At 44.1% G+C, this 26,614-nt stretch overlaps 2 protein-coding genes across 3 annotated transcripts in view; one reads left to right on the forward strand and one right to left on the reverse strand.

Annotated features, from left to right (window-relative positions):
* SNTB1 (syntrophin beta 1) overlaps positions 1–14,634 on the forward strand; it is a 116,867-nt gene extending 102,233 nt beyond the window's left edge. Inside the window, exons 4-7 of one of the 2 annotated variants that reach the window (XM_072151246.1) lie at positions 976–1,115; positions 8,905–9,101; positions 10,306–10,496; positions 11,718–14,634. In XM_072151246.1, the coding sequence (XP_072007347.1) occupies positions 976–1,115; positions 8,905–9,101; positions 10,306–10,496; positions 11,718–11,807 (618 nt within the window). In that variant the 3' untranslated portion in view covers positions 11,808–14,634. Of the gene's footprint in view, positions 1–975; positions 1,116–8,904; positions 9,102–10,305; positions 10,497–11,714 lie in introns of both variants that reach the window. The other variant, XM_072151245.1, reaches the window with a different exon arrangement.
* Positions 14,635–16,063: 1,429 nt separating this feature from the next.
* Positions 16,064–26,614, reverse strand: part of MTBP (MDM2 binding protein) — a 32,360-nt gene continuing 21,809 nt past the window's right edge. The window contains exons 17-22 of the mRNA XM_072151247.1: positions 22,965–23,060; positions 22,472–22,729; positions 21,710–21,941; positions 20,071–20,184; positions 19,748–19,813; positions 16,064–16,172 (exon numbers count right to left, since the gene is read on the reverse strand). Of these exons, the coding sequence (XP_072007348.1) occupies positions 16,134–16,172; positions 19,748–19,813; positions 20,071–20,184; positions 21,710–21,941; positions 22,472–22,729; positions 22,965–23,060 (805 nt within the window). The 3' untranslated portion in view covers positions 16,064–16,133. The remainder of the gene's footprint in view (positions 16,173–19,747; positions 19,814–20,070; positions 20,185–21,709; positions 21,942–22,471; positions 22,730–22,964; positions 23,061–26,614) is intronic.

Genomic DNA, 26,614 nt, shown 5'->3' on the forward strand with positions numbered 1-26,614 from the left:
TGCGACACAAATTCTTTTTTAAATTCCGTAGTTTTTCCGAATCCGTCCGGTTTTACGACGGCCACGCTCCCGATTTCTGTCGCGTGAAAGCCGGCGCTGATGCGCCACAATCCGATCGCATGCGCCGAAATCACGGGACAATTCGGCGCAAATCGGAAAACCCGACGAAAATGCACGATTCGGACCCTTAGTAAATATGCCCCACGATCTTACTTTAAGACCATCCGAAATGTGCCAAATATTTCCAAAAATAGAATAAAAAATTATTTATTCTACCGATGGGAAGTTGTTTTGTACATCACAGGATGGCATCAAATTTCTACGACCTGAAAACCACTTTGAAAAGTTTGTACCAAGTTTGTGTCAGAATCCACAGGACAGGGGAGAAATAGTTGATGCGTCTCTGACTGGTGAGGGTCCTGTTCTCCGGATGCTGGGGGTCCTACAAACATGAGATGAGGACCCCCACCAAACACGAGATCAGGACCCCCACCAAACATGAGATCAGGACCCCCAGCATCTGGAGAACAGGACCCCCACCAAACACGAGATCAGGACCCCCAGCATCTGGAGAACAGGACCCCCACCAAACACGAGATCAGGACCCCCAGCATCTGGAGAACAGGACCCCCACCAAACACGAGATCAGGACCCCCAGCATCTGGAGAACAGGACCCCCACCAAACATGAGATCAGGACCCCCAGAATCTGGAGAACAGGACTCCCACCAAACACGAAATCAGGACCCCCACCAAACATGAGATCAGGACCCCCAGCATCTGGAGAACAGGACTCCCACCAAACACGAAATCAGGACCCCCACCAAACATGAGATCAGGACCCCCAGCATCTGGAGAACAGGACCCCCACCAAACACGAGATCAGGACCCCCGGCATCCGGAGTCCAGGGGTCCTGTGACCCTACACAAGGTTTGTAGCCGCAGTCTCTTCTCATCACTGTCTGTCTCTTTCTAGGTACCAGGAGAAAACGAGAAACAATGGAAACCGGTCCTGATTGTTGTCACAGAGAAAGACCTACTGATGTATGACAGCCTGCCCCGCATGAAGGAAGCCTGGCACAGCCCCGCGCACAGCTACCCCCTCATCGCCACCAGGTACCACCCCAGCTACCGGCCGTCTGTGACAGATACTATAATGTACATTGTCATTGTATATATGGAACTCAATATAAAGGAAATTTCCACCCATGTGGGGTCTATATATAACCTTGTCTTATATTGCAGCAGAATACCCCCCCCCCATCCCCCTTCCCCCCTACTGACCCCCTGCCGGATACTACAACAAGTAGCGGCCATGTTATAGGGCACAGGATTATTCTCCTTTTACAATATTTTTGGGGGTTCTCCTCAGGTCATAAGAAAAGTCAAATACTGAAATGAAAGCAGAATATACTGCGGTTACACTTCCTCTCCCGATTCCCGCTTCGTGGTCTGAACTGTAAATGATGAGTCCTCATCACAAGGGAAGCAGGGACCGTCCACTTCTCATATTAAGTTACTTAACACGTCAATCATTACTGCAGGTTTCACCCCCATCTGTCGTGACCGTGCACTCAGTGTTAGGATGTGTCCCTTTGTGTATGTTGTTAGTAGCAGCAGGACTGTAATATATATGAATTTATATTCCAGGATTGTAGATTCACCAAGTGCACAGGGGGTGTGTCCTCACACTGCTGTGCTCTGTGCTCTCTGCACCTAGTGTTGGGTATTGTTCCTGGAAACTTATATGTAATCATACCATTGTGTGTGATATATGAATTTATATTCCGGGATTGTAGATTATCCAATTACACTGGGGGGAGGGGGTATCCTCACACTCCTGTGCTCTGAGCTCTCTGCACCTAGTGTGCATCAAAATCCATCATGATAGACCAGGGACACTTACTAAAAGATACAGGAACAGTGAATGTGGTAATCTTATATTTGTCATCCATGGCTTCCTGCCTTCTGAAATCAACTTTTATAATTATGCTAATAAGCCAGAAGCTCGTTACACTGTGCAGGAGCAGCCCCCCCCTACTGTGTGAGGTTACAACAGGCAGAGGGAGAGGTAAGTGCTAAGGGAGCAGAGGGAAACAATGTAAAAGCCTATGAAGCTGCAGCATGGAGGTGCTCTGGTAACACCCCCAGGAGCTTCTTAGGCCCCTTTCACACTTGCATTTTTCACGCGCAGAACTTGCATTGCACTCTGACCCATTGTAACCAATGGGTCTTTTCAGACTTGCATTTTTTTCACGCACACACGCGCGTTTTTTTTAACGCCTGTTTAAATCTCGACATGTTCTACTTTTGCAAGTCACGCACGTGAAAAACGCACCATACAAGTCTATGGAGACGCATCAAAAACGCATCGCACTCTGAGACACTTGCAAGTGCAATGCGTTTTTCACGCATCAATTGCCTTAGAAAAGATAGAGCTCAGTCCTCAGTCCATTTCACGCGCATTTTCTGCGCGTGAAAAACGCATTGAAATTGCATTGAAAACGCACGTGAAAAACTGAGACACTGAACAAACTCTGACTGAAAACTGATGCACTCTGATGCAAAAACCCTGATCGCTCCCTGATCAGACTCTGACGTGATCTGCAACGCAAGTGTGGAAGGGGCCTTAGACTCATAAGCATAATTCTAAAAGTTGATTTTAGAAGAAAGGAGGCTATTTGAAACAAATATAAGAAGATTACCACAGTCACGGTCCCTGGAGAGATGTGGAAAGATAACTTTGTGTATATTGTTAGTAGCCGCAGGACTGTATATATGGATTTATATTCCAGTATTGTAGCTTCTCCAAATGCTGTGTTCTCTGCAGCCAGTTTTAGGTATTGTCCCTGGAGAGATGTGTAAAGATACCATTGTGTATGTGGTTAGTAGCAGCAGGACTGTGAAATATGGATTTATATTCCAGGATTATAGCTTCTCCAAATGCACTGGGGTTGTGTCCTAACACTGCTGTGCTCTCTGCAGCCAGTGTTGCAGTAGAGGCGTGTAATCACACCTTTGTGTATGTTGTTAGTAACAGCAGGACTGTTAGAATCAGTGATATATGATGCAAGGAGTCAGGACAGTGGAACCAAACTATAACCATATCGGTTCTACCATTCCAACGTCAGACAGGCAGGGACTCCTGGCATCATATATCACTATGATACAGGGAGTCCCCCACCCCTCTGCACCGCGCTTGGTCCATGGAATACGACCAACTGTATGCCACAAGGTGGCAACATTTTTTTAAAAAAAACCTTTTAAAATTTTTTTTTTAAATTAATGTAAATGTTTACCGTAATATCAATGGGTGAATATATATAACTTCAATAATTGAAAAAAATGAATTTTACATAATATAATAAAACATATGTACATTATATATGGAGGACACCTGCTACCGACGTAAACAGAAAGAGGGAATTAGCGGATATAAGGAGCGTCGGAGATTAACCCTGTAGCTGCCGTGGGCTCGGCTCCCCATGTCCATGGAGCTTGTACCGTCACGACTCATCATCAGGAACTTCCCGCGTTACAAGTACAAATGAGTAATTGCAGGTTGTGTGTGTGCAGGGTGTACTTAGTGTCACCCTCCAGGTGGAGATGATCTGTATATAGACGCAGCACTGGGGGGGTCACACACAGCGCACAACACTAGAGGAACAATAGGACATGGCAGATGCTTCATTATAAGGGAGCCAGCACCCAGATCCCCCAAATATCATAGGGGTGGTCTCATCACAACAAAGGCATTCTAAAAAGAGTGGGCAGCAAAACCCTACAAAGAGGACAGTCACTTCATGGTCATCGATCCCCCCCCCCACCCCCCCCCACCTGACATCACTGTGTTAGTAAATACTTTTAAGTAAAAATTTGATACGGTTTTTAGAATGTTGAATCGTCCCTCTGTTATTCCCCCTGGAAAGTTCTATATAAAATATGACAACTGGGTGTTACCAGTCAGGGGGGTGTGTCAGTGCATCCTGGGCCGCCCCCTGCAGGAATGTGTAGTTACACACATGATTGATAAATGGGATGGTAACTGTATGTTATTACATTTCCAGGAGGAATAGCAGAGGAACAGAAGCAACAAAGTAATAATATTAAGAATTATTAATTTATTATTTATATAGTGCACACAGATTACGCAGCGCTGCACAGAACTTGTCAAATCAGTCCCTGTCCCCAATGGGGCTCACAATCTAATCATTCTACCAATATGTGTTGGAGTGTGGGAGGAAACGGGAGGACCCAGAGGAAACCCATGCAAACACGGAGAGAGCATACAAACTCTTTGCAGATGTTGACCCTGAACAACAGGTCCCCAGCGCTGCAAGCAGTGGCGTAACTATCGCCGTAGCAGCCGCTACGGGGCCCTTGAGGTTCAGGGGCCCGGGGATGCACGGACCCTGTGTGCAGTGTTTTGCAAAGAGGTCCGTGAATACACTGCTGGGTGCCTGGCAGATGTGTCCCCGGGCCCCTCCTCTCGGTCCCGGCTTCCGCCCACCTGTCTCCAGGCCCACCCACCTCTCATGGATCGCTCAGTACCTGAAACTCCCATTTACCACCTCCCTGCTCCGCCCGCCTGCGGCCCACCAGCCGCCTCCCACCTCCCTTACCGGCCCTCCGGCACACGTGACCGCGGCCCGCCTACACACGGCACAGTTGACAACCACCCGACCACGCCCCCCATCCTCCCGCCCGGTGAACAGCCCCCCTTCCCCTCCCGCCCGGAAAACGAACCCCCCTCTATCGCCCCCCCCCCCCGGCCCGAGCGCACCCCCCCCCCTCCTGCCCGAACACCCGCCCGCACAACCACCGCAACACTCACCTGAAGCCACAGCCGCGTGATCACCCAAACATCCTAAAAGGTAAGTATACACGTATGTATTTATCTGTGTATATGTATATACTGTGTATATATGTATATACTGTGTATATATGTATATACTGTGTATATACTGTGTATATTGTGTATATACTGTGTATATACTGTGTATATTGTGTATATATGTATATCCTGTGTATATATGTATATCCTGTGTATATATGTGTATATATGTATATACTGTGTATATATGTGTATACTGTGTATATATGTGTATATTGTGTATATATGTATATACTGTGTATACTGTGTATATATGTATATACTGTGTATACTGTGTATATATGTATATACTGTGTATACTGTGTATATTGTGTATATATGTATATACTGTGTATACTGTGTATATATGTATATACTGTGTATACTGTGTATATATGTATATACTGTGTATATTGTGTATATATGTATATACTGTGTATACTGTGTATATATGTATATACTGTGTATATTGTGTATATATGTATATACTGTGTATAGTGTGTATATTGTGTATATATGTATATACTGTGTATATATGTATATACTGTGTATACTGTATATATGTATATACTGTGTATATTGTGTATATATGTATATACTGTGTATATATGTATATACTGTGTATATATGTATATACTGTGTATATATGTATATACTGTGTATATTGTGTATATATGTATATACTGTGTATATTGTGTATATATGTATATACTGTGTATATTGTGTATATATGTATATACTGTGTATATATGTATATACTGTGTATATATGTATATAGTGTATATACTGTGTATATATGTATATAGTGTGTATACTGTGTATATATGTATATACTGTGTATATATGTATATACTGTGTATATTGTGTATATATGTATATACTGTGTATATATGTATATACTGTGTATACTGTGTATATATGTATATAGTGTGTATACTGTGTATATATGTATATACTGTGTATATATGTATATACTGTGTATATATGTATATACTGTGTATATTGTGTATATATGTATATACTGTGTATATTGTGTATATATGTATATACTGTGTATATTGTGTATATATGTATATACTGTGTATATTGTGTATATATGTATATACTGTGTATATTGTGTATATATGTATATACTGTGTATACTGTGTATATTGTGTATATATGTATATACTGTGTATACTGTGTATATATGTATATACTGTGTATATATGTATATACTGTGTATATTGTGTATATATGTATATACTGTGTATATTGTGTATATATGTATATACTGTGTATAGTGTGTATATTGTGTATATATGTATATATGTATATACTGTGTATATTGTGTATATACTGTGTATACTGTGTATATATGTATATACTGTGTATATTGTGTATATATGTATATACTGTGTATATATGTATATACTGTGTATATTGTGTATATATGTATATACAGGCGGTCCCCTACTTAAGGACACCCGACTTACAGACAACCCATAGTTACAGACGGACCCCTCTGCCCACTGTGACCTCTGGTGAAGCTCTCTGGATGCTTTAAAATAGTCCCAGATTGCAATAATCAGCTTAAAATTGTCTGCAATGAAGCTTTATTGATAATTCTTGGTCCTATTACAGCAAAAAAATTTGAAACTCCAATTGTCACTGGGGCAAAAAAAAAAAATTGTCGGGAACTACAATGATAAAATATACAGTTTCGACTTACATACAAATTCAACTTAAGAACAAACCTACAGTCCCTATCTTGTATGTAACCCGGGGACTGCCTGTACTGTGTATATATGTATATACTGTGTATATATGTATATACTGTGTATATATGTATATAGTGTATATACTGTGTATATATGTATATAGTGTGTATATTGTGTATATATGTATATAGTGTGTATATTGTGTATATATGTATATACTGTGTATATTGTGTATATATGTATATACTGTGTATATTGTGTATATATGTATATACTGTGTATATATGTATATACTGTGTATATTGTGTGTATATGTATATATGTATATACTGTGTATATATGTATATACTGTGTATATTGTGTATATATGTATATACTGTGTATATTGTGTATATATGTATATACTGTGTATATTGTGTATATACTGTGTATATATGTATATACTGTGTATATACTGTGTATATATGTATATACTGTGTATATACTGTGTATATATGTATATACTGTGTATATTGTGTATATATGTATATACTGTGTATATATGTATATACTGTGTATATTGTGTATATATGTATATACTGTGTATATTGTGTATATATGTATATACTGTGTATATATGTATATACTGTGTATATTGTGTATATATGTATATACTGTGTATATTGTGTATATATGTATATACTGTGTATATATGTATATACTGTGTATATACTGTGTATATTGTGTATATATGTATATACTGTGTATATATGTATATACTGTGTATATTGTGTATATATGTATATACTGTGTATATATGTATATACTGTGTATATTGTGTATATACTGTGTATATTGTGTATATATGTATATACTGTGTATATATGTATATACTGTGTATATATGTATATACTGTGTATATTGTGTATATACTGTGTATATTGTGTATATATGTATATACTGTGTATATATGTATATACTGTGTATATTGTGTATATATGTATATACTGTGTATATATGTATATACTGTGTATATTGTGTATATATGTGTATACTGTGTTTAAATATACTATGTGTGTGTGTTTGTATACGCTGTGCTTATAGTATGTATGTATATGCTCTATATACTGAATATAGTATACGAGTGTAGAACTTTATGTGTATATAAGTATATTAAGGTGTGTATATATCAGTGTATAAATTTGTGTAATTGTATAAACATGTCCGTATAAGGGAACATTCACAAGAACATATGAGGGCTTCTATACGCCTGGGCTCGGTACGGTGAGCACAACGAGTACTCACTGTTTCGAACCGTGGCCGCAACAGAGAGAGTGCGTGCTCTATCTATGGCCATAAGAACGACCATGCGGCTCTATTCTCTATGGAGAGGGGAGGGGTGAGCCGCTATCGCCTCTCCTTCTCTCCAGCACGCCAGACTTGTGCCTGCCAGGCTATAGCCGGGCGGGCACACGTTTATGTGAATGCAGCCTACATATGTATATTTTTTTAAGGGGAAGGAGGGCCCCATGCAGAAATCTGCTATGGGGCCCAGCTTCTCCTAGTTACGCCACTGGCTGCAAGGCTGTAGTGCTAACCACTGAGCCACCGTGCTGTCTTAAAGTAGTTAGAAAAGATGTTCTAGAATTAGGGGAAATCTGTGTATTTACTGAAACTGATATGAAAAATGTTTTTTTTTTACGTCTGCCCCGACCGCCATTCAGCGTTCCAGGATCCCTTTAAAGGAAATCTACCATCCAAATCCATCATGATAAACCAGGGACACTTACTCTTAGATCCAGGAATCCTGAATCCTATTTGTTATCCATGGCCTCCTTCCTTCTAATATCTACTTTTAAAATTATGCTAATGAGCCAGAAGGTCTCCTGGGGGCATTATTAGAGCTAATCCGTACTGTAGCTTCACAGGCTGTTACACTGTCTGCCCTCACCTTGCTCCATCAGCACTTCCCCCTCCTTCTGCTTACTGTAATCTCACATAGTGGGAGGGGGAAGTGTTCCTGCACAGTGTAACAGCCTGTGAAGCTGAAATAGATAGGGGTTCAGGTAATGCCTCCAAGAACACCTCTGGCTCTTTAGCATAATTTTAAAAGTTGATTTTAGGACAAAAATATAAGAAGATTACCACAGTCCCGGTGCCTGGATCTATGAGTAAGTGCCCCTGGATTTGTGTTGCCCAATGTACATGGCTTTATATGTTGTTTGCTTGTAGTCACTTACCATGGAGATACATAGATCTGCGTAGGGCCTGTATACACAATACGGACGGAGATTAGCTCCTCCTACCTGGAAGCAGATGACACTATGATGGCCGGTGCTTTTGTTCCCTGCAGGTTGGTCCATTCCGGACCAGGGAAAAGCACAACACTACTGGGAACCGAATTCTCTTTCGCCACAAGAACCGGCTCCCGACAAGGGATCGAAACGCATCTGTTCAGAGTGGAGACCGGCAGAGACCTCTCCCTGTGGACCAGGCAGATAGTCCAGGGGTGTCACAACGCAGCCGAGCTCATCAAAGAGATCACCACACGTAAGTACCACAACAGCGCCACACATATCAGACACAACCACTGTACAAGGGTGGGGCTGTTTATGGACGAAATCAGCTGTGAATTAATTCTTTACTTACTCTTAAAGGGGTTGTCCAAACTTTTCAAGTCATCCCTTCACACAGAATAGGGGGTAACAAGGTGATTGGGGAGAGTGTGAATGCTGGGACCACCACTGATCACAAAAACTAACTCCCAGCAAATCAAAGAACGGGGCTCCCTTACAATTGAATATAGGGGCAAGACTAAATGTGAATGTTCTTAGTAGCAGCAGGACTGTGAAATATGGATTTATATTCCAGGATTATAGTTTTTCCACATCCATTGGAGGCTAGTCCTCACACTGCTGTGCTCTCCACAACCAGTGTTATGTATTATCCCTGGAGAGATGTGTGATCATAACTTTGTGTATATTGTTGGTAGCAGCAGGACTGTGAAATATGGATTTACGTTCTAAGATTGTCGCTTTTCCAAATCCATCAGGGTCTAGTCCTCACACTGCTGTTCTCTTAGCTTTGTGCACTAACTTCCCACAGTCTCTCCCCTGAGAAAACACTGGATCAGGCTCCATGTTGAATACTACAGCGGTTCTATAGAGCAGAAGAGGTGGGGCTGTATAGCAATTCAATGCAGGGAGCCAAATGCACAGCAGTGTGAGGGCTAAAACCTGACACACTTACCTTTAAAGGAAAAGCAAATTCCATAGGAGAACATTTTGTCACCCCCCCCCCCCCCGGAGGCCAATTTTAACATCACAAATTCGAGAACTCCTTTATAGATACTCCAACCCCCCTTGTATAGTTATAAGGTTAAAGGAATTTTCTGGGAGCTTAGAGAAGGGGGGTGAATGAAATATACTCCTCCTGCTCCGAGTCTCCATCCCAGAAGCTCCTCCCCCCAATCCAAAGTGTCAGGGATCATCCTGTGACCGCTGCAGGGAGGGAGAGTGGAGCAGCAGCGATGGAACTGACCATCCCAGCAGCTCCTCCCCCAATCCAAAGTGTCAGGGATCATCCAGTGACCGTTGCAGGAGGGAGAGTGGAGCAGCAGCGATGGAACTGACCATCCCAGCAGCTCCTCCCCCAATCCAAAGTTTCAGGGATCATCCTGTGACCGCTGCAGGGAGGGAGAGTGGAGCAGCAGCGATGGAACTGACACTTCCTGACCACTTTCTCTCTGTTACAGCTTGTACTTACAAGAGCCAGGACTGCCGGCTGGTGATAAACTACGAGAACGGATTCTCCATCGCCGCTCCGGCACCGGACGGTACTTTTACCAAGATACTAGCGCAATTTCCATACGAAAAACTAAAAATGTCCTCAGATGATGGGGTGAAAATGCTGTTTTTAGAATTCGGAGGCAAAGATGGAGACATAGTAAGTATCAGTGTGACAGTAGAGTATTGAAGAGACTACAGACTGATAGACCATAAGCGAGTATTCACACTGCCGCAAAGGAAATCTACCAAGGAGATTACTCGCACGATAATGTGCTAATCTTATACTGGTTATCCATGACCACCTCCTTTCTAAAATCAACTTTTATAATTATGTTAATGAATCGGAAGTGTGTCAGCAGAGGGGCTCTGGTAACACCCCCAGAGCACTTCTGCTCATTAGCATAATTTTAAAAGTTGATTTTAGAAGGAGACCATGGGTAACACATTTAAGATCCCTGGTTTATTGTTATCCAGACTTGTTTGTTATGGTAGATTTCCTTTAAAGGGATTGTCCTACATGTAATATCTTCTGTGCAAGTCATCGATATTTTATAGGTGGGGCCAAAACGCGGTTTCCTCATGTCTACTTTTTCGCGGTTCTGCTTCCGGTTTTACGTCCCTGTTGCGGGGGGAAATAAGCCTCCCATTGGTTTGGTTACTTTGAGGTCTCCACATTGCACCCTTAGGCTGCGTTCACACCTTTCGTCAGTCACATGTCCCAATCACATATGCGCTTCTATGGAAACGCAAGCAATCGGTGTCCGAATTAATGCAAGACACCAGGTTCCATAGAAAGCAGCGGTACATGTGACCTAAAGGTGCACATATATTCTTTAAGGAACACTCCATGTTGTGGATTCTGCGCAGTAATACAGTAGCATTCATTTTTTTTCGCACTGGAATTGTTGCGCAATGTAGAAAATTAAAGAACGATCGTGTTACTTTTCTTTTGCGTCCTGGCTAATTTTCGGATGAGACTTTTTTTTTAAAAAACATTGCAGCTTATGGGAGAGTAGAAATCGGCAACAATGTGCGGTTTTAATACAGAATCCCCTCTTCTGAAAGGGAGGGGGGGCCAGATTTAGCGCATGACAATCCACTACTCTCTGTAGACGTGTACACTCGGCCTGGCCCAGCGTGCATGCGCTCTAAAGGAGCAGTTAGTACAACCCCAGCACCTTTCAATGACATGTTCTCACCCATTATGGTCCACACCTTCGTCGGGCGGCAAAAACTCCGTGTGAACACAGCCAAAGAGCGTGCATGCTGAAATCAAACATGTCCAACCCTTCATTCTACCACTGATTGGAGGAGGGGACCCGGTCACACACGTTACGTGGTTTCCCATCTTACAAGGATTCTCTTCTCTCCGCAGCAGCTGGATCTCCAGTGTTGTCCTAAACCCATCGTCTTCATCATCCATTCCTTCCTCTCTGCCAAGATCACTCGCCTAGGACTAGTGGCATGAGGACAATGTAAGGGGCCACTCTCCATCCTCCGGGGACGGAGCACTAGAAACTCTTCGTTGAGATTTCCACTAATTATGGTACTTGATTTTTTTTGAGCGAATCCCTGGAGCCGAGGATGCAAGTGATCAGCTGAACTGTAGTCCGACAGGAGCAGAATAAATCTAGATTGTAATAATTTCTAGTAAGGAGAAGAACCTCTGCCGTCTTGTTTGTAGATTATATCCACCGCTCCGGGTAATAATCCTAATCATTAGTTTATATCATGAGTTTTGGAATATAAATCCTGTGATCTGGATTACAGAGAACCCGTATCTACCAGACTCGGGCTCAGCGTCTCCCTCTGGTGGTGGCAGGCATGAGGATGAATCTGGAGAAGATGGTGATGTCTCAGAGTATAGGACGTGGTATCGGAAATCGTGGCTGTTCTCCAGGATGTGTCTGGTATTGCAGCTCAGTGATAATATCAGCCGTGGACTTTGGACAAAGAGGGAGCGGTTTACGGAAGAGCGAAGAAATTCTTATAGTCTTAAAATTTGGACAAATTTTTTTTATAGTTCTGTCTAAAGTTTAAAAAATTTGCTAGTGGATTAAAATTGCTTTATTTCCGATGATAAATACACAGACTTCCCAGTCTTTGTAATCAAAGGGCTTGTCCGGAGGTTGAAAAAAAAATGTCTGCCTATTTCCAAAAGAGCGCCACACCTGACCGTTGGTAGTTTGTGGTATTGCAACTAAGCTCTAGTTACCTCTATACAGCTGAGCTGCAATATTTGCCCAAGTAGTGCCCGGATGGAAGGGGATAACAAGCCAATCACTGAGGGTCTGACTTCCGGTACCTTCCCCGAATAGGTGAACAGGACCCAAAGTGATCTGGAGAGCGCATGCGTATCCTGCTGCTCCACCTATTAGTCAGAATCGGGCATCAGTCTCCGGGTAGGTGGAGGTCCAGTTCTCATAATCGCTGGGAGTCCCATTAGTCGGACCCTCAATAATTATCTTGTTATTCCCAACCCTGTGGATAGGGAATAACGTGCAAACTTGATACAACCCCTTTAACCCTTCCTCTAAACCCAATTATAGAAATCAATTATTATATCTACGAGATGCCTTATTACTGTCACATGACATGAACAGCCAATGAACACCTTTGCTACTGATTTCATAGTCATGTCAGTGTGTGGTCGGTGCCACGCCATGTAATCCTCTTATCTCCTCTATGGGGGGGGGGGCAGAAATAAAACTAATCAGTCACACATTGTGGATGTCCAGTCTCTAATTACTGTACTTACCTACAGTATTGATGTTATGTATGTGCCATAAACACCAGTATACAATTTCATCTCCTAATCCAGTGGTGGCGAACCTATGGCACAGGTGCCAGAGGTGGCACTCAGAGCCCTCTCTATGGGCACCCGTGCCATCAGCCCACCGCAGACTCCGCCAGACAGGACTCAAGGCCTCTTGCAGTCCCAGGCAGCCCAGGACCCTAGAAGGAAGCTACAATGATAACCAAAGCTTTTTCTCCTTCTTTCTACTGTATTGGTGTCCAAAAGGTCCCTATACAATTTAAACCTGTGACAGAGTAGGGAGTAATAAGTTACTGTTTAAATTGTCGCGTCGGCACTTTGCGAAAAATATGTGGGTTTTGGATGTAGTTTGATTAGGACAGTGATGGCAAACCTTTTAGATGCCGAGTGCCCAAACTGAGGACAGCTATTATAGGTGAGGGATCCAACCAAGGTGGGTGACAGTCAATATGGCCATCATTCTAGGTGAGGGATCATCTTCAGTCCCTATTTCTAACTTAGTTCCTCACTTATTATGGTTGCCATCCAGCTAATTTAGGAGTAGGGACTAAAGATGATCCCTCACCAAGAATGATGGCCATAATGACTGTCACCCACCTTGGTTGGATCCCTCACCTATAATAGCTGTCACAGGGGCAGCTGTGTGTGCACAGGGGCAGCTCCTGGAAACAGCTGGATGGCAACCATAATAAGTGAGGGACTGTCTTCAGGAGCTGCTCCTGTGCAAGATGGGTGACGGCTATTATAGGTGAGGGATTGTCTCCAGTAGCTGTTCCAACAAGCTGGGTGACTGCCAATATGGCCATCAATGTAGGTGAGGGATCATCTTTAGTCCCTACTCCTAACTGACCTGGACGGCTGCCATAATAAGTGAGGGACCGTCTCCAGTAGCTTCTCCTACACTAGATGGGTGACAGCCAATATGGCCATCATTATAGATGAGGGACAATTGCTTAACTGAGCTGGATGTCAACTTATAGGTGAGGAACGGTGTCCAAGTCGGTCAGCACCCAATATGCAGTCCAACAGAGGGGGGGGGGGGGGGTGTCAGATTTGGAATCAACATAAAATAAAAAGTATCAAGTTTTTAGTTTCTCTCATGTTTGCTCGTTTCGTAGAAGTGAATCTCCACATTTCGTGGATCATGATCTAAACACCCAAAAATCAGTCACTATAGCTGTGGGATCATCTCCAGTCCTAGCTCTGCTGGGCCACAACCTATACGACCTACATTGTATCTCAGGGACCATCTCCAGTCCCTAATCCTTATGTCTCTGGCCACAGACGTGACTGGCCCCAGATAGTAACATCCAGCACCTCCTTACACTAATCTGCCCCCATGGGGGGACCACTGACCTGACAGCACGTGACATATCGGTACTTACCTCAATAACAAGTGAATTCCGCTAATTACTAGATTTTAATGCTCTGGAGCTTTTTATTGGTTGTAATTTTATTGATAAATAAGACTTTTTTTCCCCCTCGCTGACAATTCTTGTAAATAAAAGTAATAAAACTGCACGGACTCCGCGTCTTTACTCCCATCCCTTCATCTCCTGCAAATTACCCCCGGAGCTTGTGGAATCCTGTAATTACCGTCATCGCTGTGAGAGGTTTGGGTTGTTGTCCCTCCCTTGGTCTCGCTGTGATACACAAATTATTGTATAATCATTAGGTCCCGATCCTGCGGCCACACACAGAATATCATCTTTATTACCGCTTGGACGACGCCTGAAAAACAATGAGCACCAACAAACAAAAGATGGAGACGGTTTCTTCTACTGCACATACAAAATCATATTCCCTGGTGGTCTGGGGGATATTGTCTGTTTTCAGTGTTCAAAGGAGTGGAAGGGTTAATGACCACTTTCCTGATGGTCTAGGATAGTATTTAGGACTATGCAAATCTGTTAGCAGTCCCGTACATCATATTTCAATCCTCACACTGCTGTGCTCTTAGCTCTCTGCACTGAGCTGCTCTAGGGAGCAGAGTCCTGCTACAGCTTTCCCTCAGAGTAGAAGAGAAATTCAATGTAGGGAGCCAAGAGCTCAGCAGTGTACCTTTGTCCTTACCCTGGGCTGCACCACCTGTGGATCCCCAACCAAAATGAAGGACCCACTGCCATAGACTGACAATATCACACCCTTTACAATAAACTGGCACCTATACACTAGCATCACCTAGTACTGAGGGTTTCCCCGAATACCCCCTACCTCCAGATATATCTCTATTACCTCCATATCCCCCTGAGAGCAGAGCTCTGTATGATGGGTGATGCTCCTGCCGGGTTCCCCTTTGTACAGTACATGAGGTAGAGCTCAGGGCCGCCATTGTTGCTCCATATAAATTATTTATGTTGATCCTATAACCCTCACCCCAGGACTGCAGGGAACACATTGTAGGAGGCAAAGAACAGAAGAGCGAGAATCAGATTACACCCATCATGGAAGATTTAAAGGGGGGGGGGGGTTATTCTGCAGGGGTAAAGTCTACACATGCTGTTTAGAGATGGTAAAGTCTCTTCGGTCAATCATCCTGTGTGGCCTATCCCTGCAGCACCACCACTGAAGAGATTAGGTATTACACTGCTCTTATTCACATCCATGGGTTGTTTGTGTAATACAGGACAGGATGGGTCCTCCAAAACGAGTCACAAAAAACCATTCCTGCACTACCTCAATCATCCTCAAGGAGGCGCCACTATTGAGATTACAATATTGATTTTGGGTAAGGGTGACTATACTCCAGTGTGCATTGCCTTTGCCATTTTGGCGGGTGATTATCTGAGCAAATGTCATCCATGTCGTCTCCCGTGTAAAGGGTTAATTCCCTCTCGCATCTCTCCTAAGCAAACGGATGATATCGGAAAACAAAACACGGGGCCCGGGAGATCCTTACAGCAGACAATGGGGGGGATTGTTACATCACCAGCTCAGAGCCGAGAGCAGGGAGAAGGTGAACACTTTATTATTAAAGGAAATGACAGAGAAATGATAACAGACAACACAGACATCTCACTACTTCTTCTTCATCTTGTCCAACTCCCACTGAATAACCTGAGGAGGAACAAAAGACACAAAATCAGGATCTACAGGGACTAAAGGGATCATCAGGTCTCTGAGACAATATGATGGAGGGAGAGGAGATTGTCATATGTCAGGGGATGGGGCAGGAAGAAGAGCGGGACAGGAGAGATAGTAAGAGTCCCGGTTACTCTGCCCACACACAGTGATTGACAGCGAGAGTCCCGATTACTCTGCCCACACACAGTGATTGACAGCGAGAGTCCCGGTTACTCTGCCCACACACAGTGATTGACAGCGAGAGTCCCGATTACTCTGCCCACACACAGTGATTGACAGCGAGAGTCCCGATTACTCTGCCCACACACAGTGATTGACAGCGAGAGTCCCGATTACTCTGCCCACACACAGTGATTGACAGCGAGAGTCCCGATTACTCTGCCCACACACAGTGATTGACAGCGAGAGTCCCGATTACTCTGCCCACACACAGTGATTGACAGCGAGAGTCCCGATTACTCTGCCCACACACAGTGATTGACAGCGAGAGTCCCGATTACTCTGCCCACACACAGTGATTGACAGCGAGAGTCCCGATTACTCTGCCCACACACAGTGATTGACAGCGAGAGTCCCGATTACTCTGCCCACACACAGTGATTGACAGCGAGAGTCCTGATTACTCCTCCCACACACAGTGATTGACAGCGAGAGTCCCGATTACTCTGCCCACACAGTGATTGACAGCGAGAGTCCCGATTACTCTGCCCACACACAGTGAGAGTCCTGATTACCCCTCCCATGCACCATTACTGAAGTGAGAGTCCTGATTACTCTGCCCACACACAGTGACTGACAGTAGGAGTCCTGATTACTCCACCCACACAGTGTGGGCAGGGTAATTCCATCCACAAACAGTATTCAGTACTCGCACCGTCATCCCCGCCCACACACAGAGTCCTTATTACTCCACCCTCACACAGTGATTGGCAGTAAATCAGGACTCTCACCATCAATCACTGTGTGTGGGTGGGTTAATCAGGACTCTCTCTGCCAATCACCATGTGTGGGCAGGGTAATAAATATCTCCCTGTTCCTCACTGATTAGATGACTGCCGTAGTCTGTGTGCGCTATAGCAGCAGAAGACCAGCTCCATTCTCCGTATAGTGGCTGGTCCTGGGAACTGCAGCCCCATAGTACACGGACGCTGGGAGTCCTGCGCGCTGTATAGGGTCTGATCCGGGAAATAGGGCTGCCGCAAGTCTTTCAAGCACATTGTATTAGATATGAATGTACAACCTGCGTGCACAACCTGCGATCTCCCGGACACTGACAGAACAGATTATAGGGAAGCACAAAACCCGCCATAGGAGGGGACGGATGGTGACAGTAAGACCCAGCACCTCTACGGGAACGTAACAACTAATCATCAATAAGTCTAATGGGATGTCACATTATAATCTGGATTTATGTCACAGACACAGAAAATATTCCCGGGGGGGCGAGAAATAAGTTACCAAACATTTACTTTTCAACCCAATCCTACAGCGGACTCAGAGATACGTGGATGTTCTGGTCCATCTCCCTTGACGGGTCACTGACACCATTACAGAGCCTCTCTGCATGACCGATCTCTGGGATACAAAGTTAGGAGAGCGGCAGAGGGTGTGCGCCATGTAGGGCGATTATTCTGGAGTATAATGGAGGGATTAGCTCATGAATAAATGATCGGGGATCCTGGGATTGTGATACAATTATTACATCACCGGCAAATGTCAAGTATTCAGAGGATTTACTGCTGGAGACAACCCGCTCTGTGGTAGTTACCCCTCCCTCCTGCTAACGTGATCTTTGTTTCTTTTGTTAAGGTAAATCCAAGAGCAAAGGTTAAAACTCAAAAGAAAGTGGTTTTAAAACGCAGCTCTGGATGTGAACAGAGTAGAAGATCAGCAAAGTTGCCATCTCTCCTTCTGTACATTCTGCAACAATCCCAAGTGAATGTCATTTTTTTTTTTGCAAAATTGCATGAAGGCGCCAAAGACTGGATGTCAAATGTACAATGTGCTAGGAAGTAAGGTCCATAATTTTGAAGGGAACCCGCCTCCAGATTTTTAGGTAAAGTAGGTAACTACCACACCTTTAGGTAAAGTATGAAATGTCCTTTCTAGAACTCCCTCTTTTATGTGAAATCTCACCCGTTTACCCATAAAAAGTCTCCTCCAAAGTCATGTGACTATGGGCAGAGAAGAGTCATATTTTACCTGAGACGAGTCAAATTTTGAGACTGCAGGTGGATAGTCACTCTAAATGCCCCTATCTTCTGTTACATAGGAGCTAGACACATGGTGTCATATTAAAGATCAGAATATAATCTTTTAGATCCCATCAGGCTTATGGTTCTCTGATCTACAGATACAGGGAGTTTTAAAAAAAAAATAATCAGGAACTTTTTTTCAGCTCACAACTATGTCTGCCCGAGTCTCTGGGTCTGTATTTCACGTAACCACAAGTTGTGATGTTATCTGAAAGATGATATTCTTATCTTTAATATGACACTAACAGCATCTTTCAAGTCCTAGAGACTGTGTTGCAAAATGTAAAAAAAAAAAAATAAAATTGGTGTTTTGGACATTTGGGCACAATTTTCCATTACTGGCATCAATGCAGGAATTGACCGTTTTTATATTTTGATATCAGTCCTAAGGAAAGGGAGAGATTTATACATTTAGGGTTTTTTGTTACTGTTAATTTTTTTTTTACCATTTACTTAGACCCCTTAAGGTATTTTAACCCTAGGGGTTCAGATCGATCCTACCATTTGGCAGTTTAGGGAGAATTTGCTATACATCTGTAAAAGTGTGCCACATGCTCCCTTAAGAAATACTAGTACATTACAAGTCGTTAAGAGGTGAATAAGTAAATGGTAAAAATTTCACATAATAGAGGGAATTCTAGAAAGGACACTTTCCTTATGGGGGGTTGATAGTTTAACGGGTTAATCTGCACCCTTATGGGAACGGTTTACAACCAGTACTATACATTATAGCCACTAGGGCAGCACGGTGACTTAGTGGTTAGCACTACTGCCTTGCAGCGCTGGGGACCTGGGTTCAAGTCCCAGGGTCAACTTCTGCAAAGAGTTTGTATGTTCTCTCCGTGCTTGCGTGGGATTCCTATTGGTCCTCCCGTTTCCCCCCACACTCAAAAATATACTGGTAGGTTGATTAGATTGTGAGCACCAATGGGGACAGGGACTAATCTGGCAAGCTCTATTTATATAGTGCACACAGATTACACAAAGGAATTACTACTATTATTATTAGTGCAGGGATTGTCACACATCCTATATAGGGGGCACTGAGACCCGCCTTCACTGAAATGACCCCTACTGGATGGCGATGCCCCTCATCTTGGATTCACTTGTCTGTCACAGATGTAAATTCCACTGGCAGTGCCCCCGCATAGAGGAGGGAATTCCTTCCCATGTAGAAGTTTACAGCAGCCTCTCTTGTCATGATATATAAAGACCAGTCATCTGCCCTGGTGTAAATATTTACATGGCGTACGCTCAAGGCTTCACCAAGACGCTTTCTGCAGATCGTCTCACCTGCTTCACGTTGTTGCTCGCAGCTTTCTTCATCTCGTCGTGGAGCCCTCTCGACGTCTTCAGATCCTAAACAGTGGATATGATGCATTCTCGTATTATTCCAGGATAACCTTAATCTACAGCTACAGATTGAGTAGAGGATACAGGTGCATGAGCGACCGCCCAGGTAGGTCCTATGACTAGTTGTTTGCGTCTCAGGGAGGCTCTTTTTATGGTCGCACACGGGACGCAAATAACAGACTACGGATCTGCTTTCGGAACCATTAAAACACAAATAGAAAGATACATATATACAGGAATAGAGCTGTAGCTAGATCACATACCTTCAGGAAGAACTTGGAGATGTCGAAGAGGCGCTGGCTGCAGGCCGTGTAGCACGGGTGTCCCTCCTGTATCCCGTGCTTGACAAGAGTTTTACAGACCACCTCCCGCAGCATCTGGAAAATACAATAAGGAAATCATTATTTCCCATCCCTCAAACAACAAGAGTGAGGACACAATGCAATTCCACATGACCGCAGACACCAGGGGTAGAGGCATCAAAACACAAAATAACAAAAATTTGGAGCTTTTTTTTTTTTTAAATTATACTTTGGGGACAGGGATTGATTTGGGAAGTTCTGTGCAGCGCTGCGGTATCTGTGTGCGCTATATAAAGAATTATTATGAAATGTTGTGGACATGCTCTGCGACCAGTGCAAAGATCACTGCGAGCGGAGGAGGATGAGCTGCAACTTCACCAACACCCAAACACTAGCGAGATCCCGAAAAGGGGGAAATAAAATTAAATATTAAAATGAATATATTATTTTTAAAATAATCTAACCATAAATATTAAATCAATACAAAACATACACATTAAAAAAAAAGTTTATAATAAATTATAAATATTACAAAATTAAAATACTAAAATAATCAAAGTATAAATAAAATTGAATACTAAATACCATTAACTAGTAGAAATGTAAAAAATAATCAAAATAACAATATCAATATCACCACCACTACTACCACCATCACCACTACTACCACCATCGTTGGCCTCCTCCATATCTCATGTGCTCTGAGACATTACAGGAGAAGCTCAGCCCCTCATCCACAACAAACCCATTGTTATCCATTGATTAAGAAGTAACGGTAACTGGGTCACTTATAAATGTGGCCCTGAAAACAATGGACATGTATGGATTGTGTCGGGGGGCCGTGCACCTCCAAGCCCCATGTACCCCGAATATTCATCTTCTACCACAATAATATGACAATAATGCAACACGATCCTATGACAGCACATAACACACACATGTATTACTGATGGGAGCTGCTGCCGTCCTGAGGGGTCCCTACGAAGCCGAGAGGGAGGAGGCAGGAGACTGAGGGAATTAGGTCATTATTCACACATTAGGATTTGGGATAAGTGACACTTCTCTCCCCCAGCTATGGCTGCTGTGACTTAAGGGACACTTGAGATGATGATGACTTACCTGTCCCGGTGTTGTCTGCTGCATAGGATCATCACCAGCGGCTCTTATGCTCAATCACACATTGTACCATCCATCAGCACAAAAATTATTTATTTTATTTATTTGTATTAGAAGCTTTTGCAAAGTTTACCCGACTAGTGGGCGTCTGGCATGTCACATCCTCACAGATCAGATAGCGATGACCTATCCACATCGCAGAGGCGTCGGAACGCTACTTTTTAGACATATACCTACATGTCATGTATGTACACAGCGACTCCACCACCAGCAGCAGAACAGTGAGTGCAGCTCTGGAGTAATTTACAAGGGAATCTGTACGGGATAAATAATCGCACATATCTTTTGTAACTAAATTACCTTTTCAGTCTCTTTTTTTGGTTTAGGGAATGCAGAGAAGAAACCAAACTTGGAAGCAGAAACATCAACAAAAGTAGTTTCGTTTTTGTACACAAAAAAAAAGGAATCGCCCGCGACATCTTACCCGGTTGTGTTTCTGGGACCTGGACTCCTTGAGCTCAGTCTCGGGGTTTGCGCTCTGCTTTGGCAGGGAGGGTTTGCCGCTTACAGAGGTTTCTCGATCTCTGGATGTTGGTCTGACGGAGGTAGAGGCTGGTGCGACCCTTTCGGATCGATGTCTGGTTAGTTTAGTGCTGGTACCGCTCCCTTCACTAGCCAGGGACAGGAGAGAGTCCGAGCTCTCAGATTTAGCGAACCTGGAGGCAAAGACATAAAATGCAATTAGGTGGAGTTGTTCCGATACAGCGCGTCCCCATGACGCAGCAAAAAGGCACCATTAGCCCCTTTCACACGAACCTTTGTGTGACCGATATCAGTCTCCATAGACGGCCACAGGGCCCGGCCGTGGTATGGTGAGAACACGTGTCACTGTACATGGGAATAAGAGCGTGTGGACGGCTGCATGGCCTCCATTAGAAAGTGGAGGGATGTGCAGCGCTCGCCCTTCCTCTCTCCAGTGTGCGGCTGTATTTGCTATACGTTCGTGTGAAAGAGGCCTTATGGTAATTCATGCAGCGATTCGCTGAACTTGGTCGCCTCTAATGTTGGAATCAGAACAACAGCTTCACTATGCTTAGTGGCTAAACTGTGTTACTACAGCTCAATTCCCAGTTACCCCTAAACAAGTGTTAGACCCCCCCCTATCATCTGACATTGATAACCCATCCTATTTATGAGTCACCAAGTAATAAGATAATTGAAAACACCTTTAAGAAATAAGACCAACCTTTTGTTTGCAATTAGCACATCCAGGTCCCTTGAGCGGCGTTTGAGCCTCAGTGGGTCCGTGCCTTGCAAGGATTCTCCATCCGGAACACTTCCGGGCTCAGAGAGAACGGCCGGTGATGGAAGAGGGCTCAGAGCGAAAGGAATAGGGCAGCATTCTCGTGTACAGGTCGTCTGCGTCTCGTAGCGAATCAGACGAGACTGTAATTCGGAAAATCCTACATCGCGATCCAAAGCTTTCCTGTTGTCAAGACAATATCTGAACGGGAGGGAGAGAGACCAGGTTAATTGCACACACTTATCAGGACATAGGGCTGACTACACTCATGGACCGAGGACAGTCGCCAGGACTTATAGATAGACGTACAATGGCGGCTCTTCAGGAGACACAGAGCTGGAGAGGCCATTACATGAATACAGTCACTTTTACAATGATGCACCAGAGTGAACGGATCCAGGGAGCCTCATAATAATATTATATGCAGAGAACTTACTCAACTCCGTGATAATGACATTTGGAGGCTTTTTCAAAAGGCAGAGCCCTGAGTTTCCGGGGGGTAAGTTCTGGAGTCAAAAGGAAAATGTTATCACTGCAAGAGACAAAATAGGGAAAAAAAGGTCAGGAACATGTGATATATGAAGCTATTCCAAGGACAGGCTTCTAATTGGCATCCATGGAGAACCCCTTAAAGATCCCATCAGACAGGCCCATTATCAGCTGCTGCTTTCACTTGCTGTAGTGGTTTCCCCTCAGGTAGGGGATGAAATGTCCCTTCAAGAATTGCATCTTTTAGAAGGGAATGAAAGAGGAGAGAAGAGTCAGATTTTGCCTGAGAAAAGTCACTTTAAGTGGTTGCAGGGATAGTGTCAATTCAGACACCCCCATCTTTGATTCTTTAGTACCTGAGCCACAATGGCTATGGGAAGGGGTGGAGGGGGTGTTACCAGAGTACCCCCAAGCTGGAGTTTTACAGGGCGTTATACAGTTCAGGAGAATATGTACCCCTCTGCATGCTGTAAACTCACACAGTGGGAGTTAGGAACAGCCTGTGAAGTTAGAGCAAGGAGGGGCTCTGGTATCACCCACCCCCCAGAGCGCTTATGACTCATTAGCATAAATGAACGTTGATTTTTAGAAGAAAGGAGGTCATGCATAATAGAGATAAGAAGATGACCACAGTCACGGTGAGTGGGCCTATGAGTAAGTGTCCCTGCTTTATCATGATGGATTTTGATGGTAGATTTCCTTTACCTGCCTTACCTCAAGCCTGATGTGATCTGAGAAAGGACATTCTCATCTTTAATAGGACATGTCATTTCTTGGTACTAGAAGTGACCCTTCCATGCAGCCACAAAAAAGTGACTCATCTCAGGTAAGATTGGGCTCCCTGTCACATGACTTTAGATGGGATTTTTTTTTTTTTTTTTTAAACAGATGAAATTTCACATAAAAGAGGAAATTCTAGAAAGGACATTTCATTCCCTACCGGAAATGGCGAGTAGTAGGATCCCTTTAATCTAGTGTCAGTGGTCCTCTGCCCTGTGTAATTGGAGCAGTATGTACAAAAAAAAAAAAAAAAAATGGGTGCAAGGTTTATCGCTTTGGAACAGCAACTATAGCTCCAGTGAGGGGCAATAATAGGGTCCTAGTGGGTCCTTCATTCCTACAACACCCATAATGACAAATCTGAAAGGGCTGTCGGAGGACGAAAGTTCATGCTTATAAATACAATAGGTTTTTCAAACGTCGCGGCGTCCCCCATAACTATGAGCTGTATAATAGTCGCAGCGTCCCCCATAACTATGAGCTGTATAATAGTCGCAGCGTCCCCCATAACTATGAGCTGTATAATAGTCGCAGCGTCCCCCATAACTATGAGCTGTATAATAGTCGCGGCGTCCCCCATAACTATGAGCTGTATAATAGTCGCGGCGTCCCCCATAACTATGAGCTGTATAATAGACGCGGCGTCCCCCATAACTATGAGCTGTATAATAGTCGCAGCGTCCCCCATAACTATGAGCTGTATAATAGACGCGGCGTCCCCCATAACTATGAGCTGTATAATAGACGCGGCGTCCCCCATAACTATGAGCTGTATAATAGTCGCGGCGTCCCCCATAACTATGAGCTGTATAATAGTCGCGGCGTCCCCCATAACTATGAGCTGTATAATAGACGCGGCGTCCCCCATAACTATGAGCTGTATAATAGTCGCAGCGTCCCCCATAACTATGAGCTGTATAATAGTCGCAGCGTCCCCCATAACTATGAGCTGTATAATAGTCGCAGCGTCCCCCATAACTATGAGCTGTATAATAGTCGCAGCGTCCCCCATAACTATGAGCTGTATAATAGTCGCAGCGTCCCCCATAACTATGAGCTGTATAATAGTCGCGGCGTCCCCCATAACTATGAGCTGTATAATAGTCGCGGCGTCCCCCATAACTATGAGCTGTATAATAGTCGCGGCGTCCCCCATAACTATGAGCTGTATAATAGACGCGGCGTCCCCCATAACTATGAGCTGTATAATAGTCGCAGCGTCCCCCATAACTATGAGCTGTATAATAGTCGCAGCGTCCCCCATAACTATGAGCTGTATAATAGTCGCAGCGTCCCCCATAACTATGAGCTGTATAATAGTCGCAGCGTCCCCCATAACTATGAGCTGTATAATAGTCGCAGCGTCCCCCATAACTATGAGCTGTATAATAGTCGCGGCGTCCCCCATAACTATGAGCTGTATAATAGACGCGGCGTCCCCCATAACTATGAGCTGTATAATAGTCGCAGCGTCCCCCATAACTATGAGCTGTATAATAGTCGCAGCGTCCCCCATAACTATGAGCTGTATAATAGTCGCAGCGTCCCCCATAACTATGAGCTGTATAATAGACGCGGCGTCCCCCATAACTATGAGCTGTATAATAGACGCGGCGTCCCCCATAACTATGAGCTGTATAATAGTCGCGGCGTCCCCCATAACTATGAGCTGTATAATAGTCGCGGCGTCCCCCATAACTATGAGCTGTATAATAGTCGCGGCGTCCCCCATAACTATGAGCTGTATAATAGACGCGGCGTCCCCCATAACTATGAGCTGTATAATAGTCGCGGCGTCCCCCATAACTATGAGCTGTATAATAGTCGCGGCGTCCCCCATAACTATGAGCTGTATAATAGTCGCAGCGTCCCCCATAACTATGAGCTGTATAATAGTCGCAGCGTCCCCCATAACTATGAGCTGTATAATAGTCGCAGCGTCCCCCATAACTATGAGCTGTATAACAGACGCGCCGCCCCCATAACTATGAGCTGTATAACAGACGCAGCGTCCCCCCTAACTATGAGCTGTATAATAGTCGCAGCGTCCCCCATAACTATGAGCTGTATAATAGTCGCAGCGTCCCCCATAACTATGAGCTGTATAATAGTCGCGGCGTCCCCCATAACTATGAGCTGTATAATAGTCGCGGCGTCCCCCATAACTATGAGCTGTATAATAGTCGCGGCGTCCCCCATAACTATGAGCTGTATAATAGTCGCGGCGTCCCCCATAACTATGAGCTGTATAATAGTCGCGGCGTCCCCCATAACTATGAGCTGTATAATAGTCGCGGCGTCCCCCATAACTATGAGCTGTATAATAGTCGCGGCGTCCCCCATAACTATGAGCTGTATAATAGTCGCGGCGTCCCCCATAACTATGAGCTGTATAATAGACGCGGCGTCCCCCATAACTATGAGCTGTATAATAGACGCGGCGTCCCCCATAACTATGAGCTGTATAATAGTCGCAGCGTCCCCCATAACTATGAGCTGTATAATAGTCGCAGCGTCCCCCATAACTATGAGCTGTATAATAGTCGCGGCGTCCCCCATAACTATGAGCTGTATAATAGACGCGGCGTCCCCCATAACTATGAGCTGTATAATAGTCGCAGCGTCCCCCATAACTATGAGCTGTATAATAGTCGCAGCGTCCCCCATAACTATGAGCTGTATAATAGTCGCAGCGTCCCCCATAACTATGAGCTGTATAATAGTCGCAGCGTCCCCCATAACTATGAGCTGTATAATAGTCGCAGCGTCCCCCATAACTATGAGCTGTATAATAGTCGCAGCGTCCCCCATAACTAT

The sequence above is a fragment of the Engystomops pustulosus genome, chromosome 5, assembly GCF_040894005.1.
Source record: "Engystomops pustulosus chromosome 5, aEngPut4.maternal, whole genome shotgun sequence".
Lineage (NCBI taxonomy): Eukaryota > Metazoa > Chordata > Amphibia > Anura > Leptodactylidae > Engystomops > Engystomops pustulosus.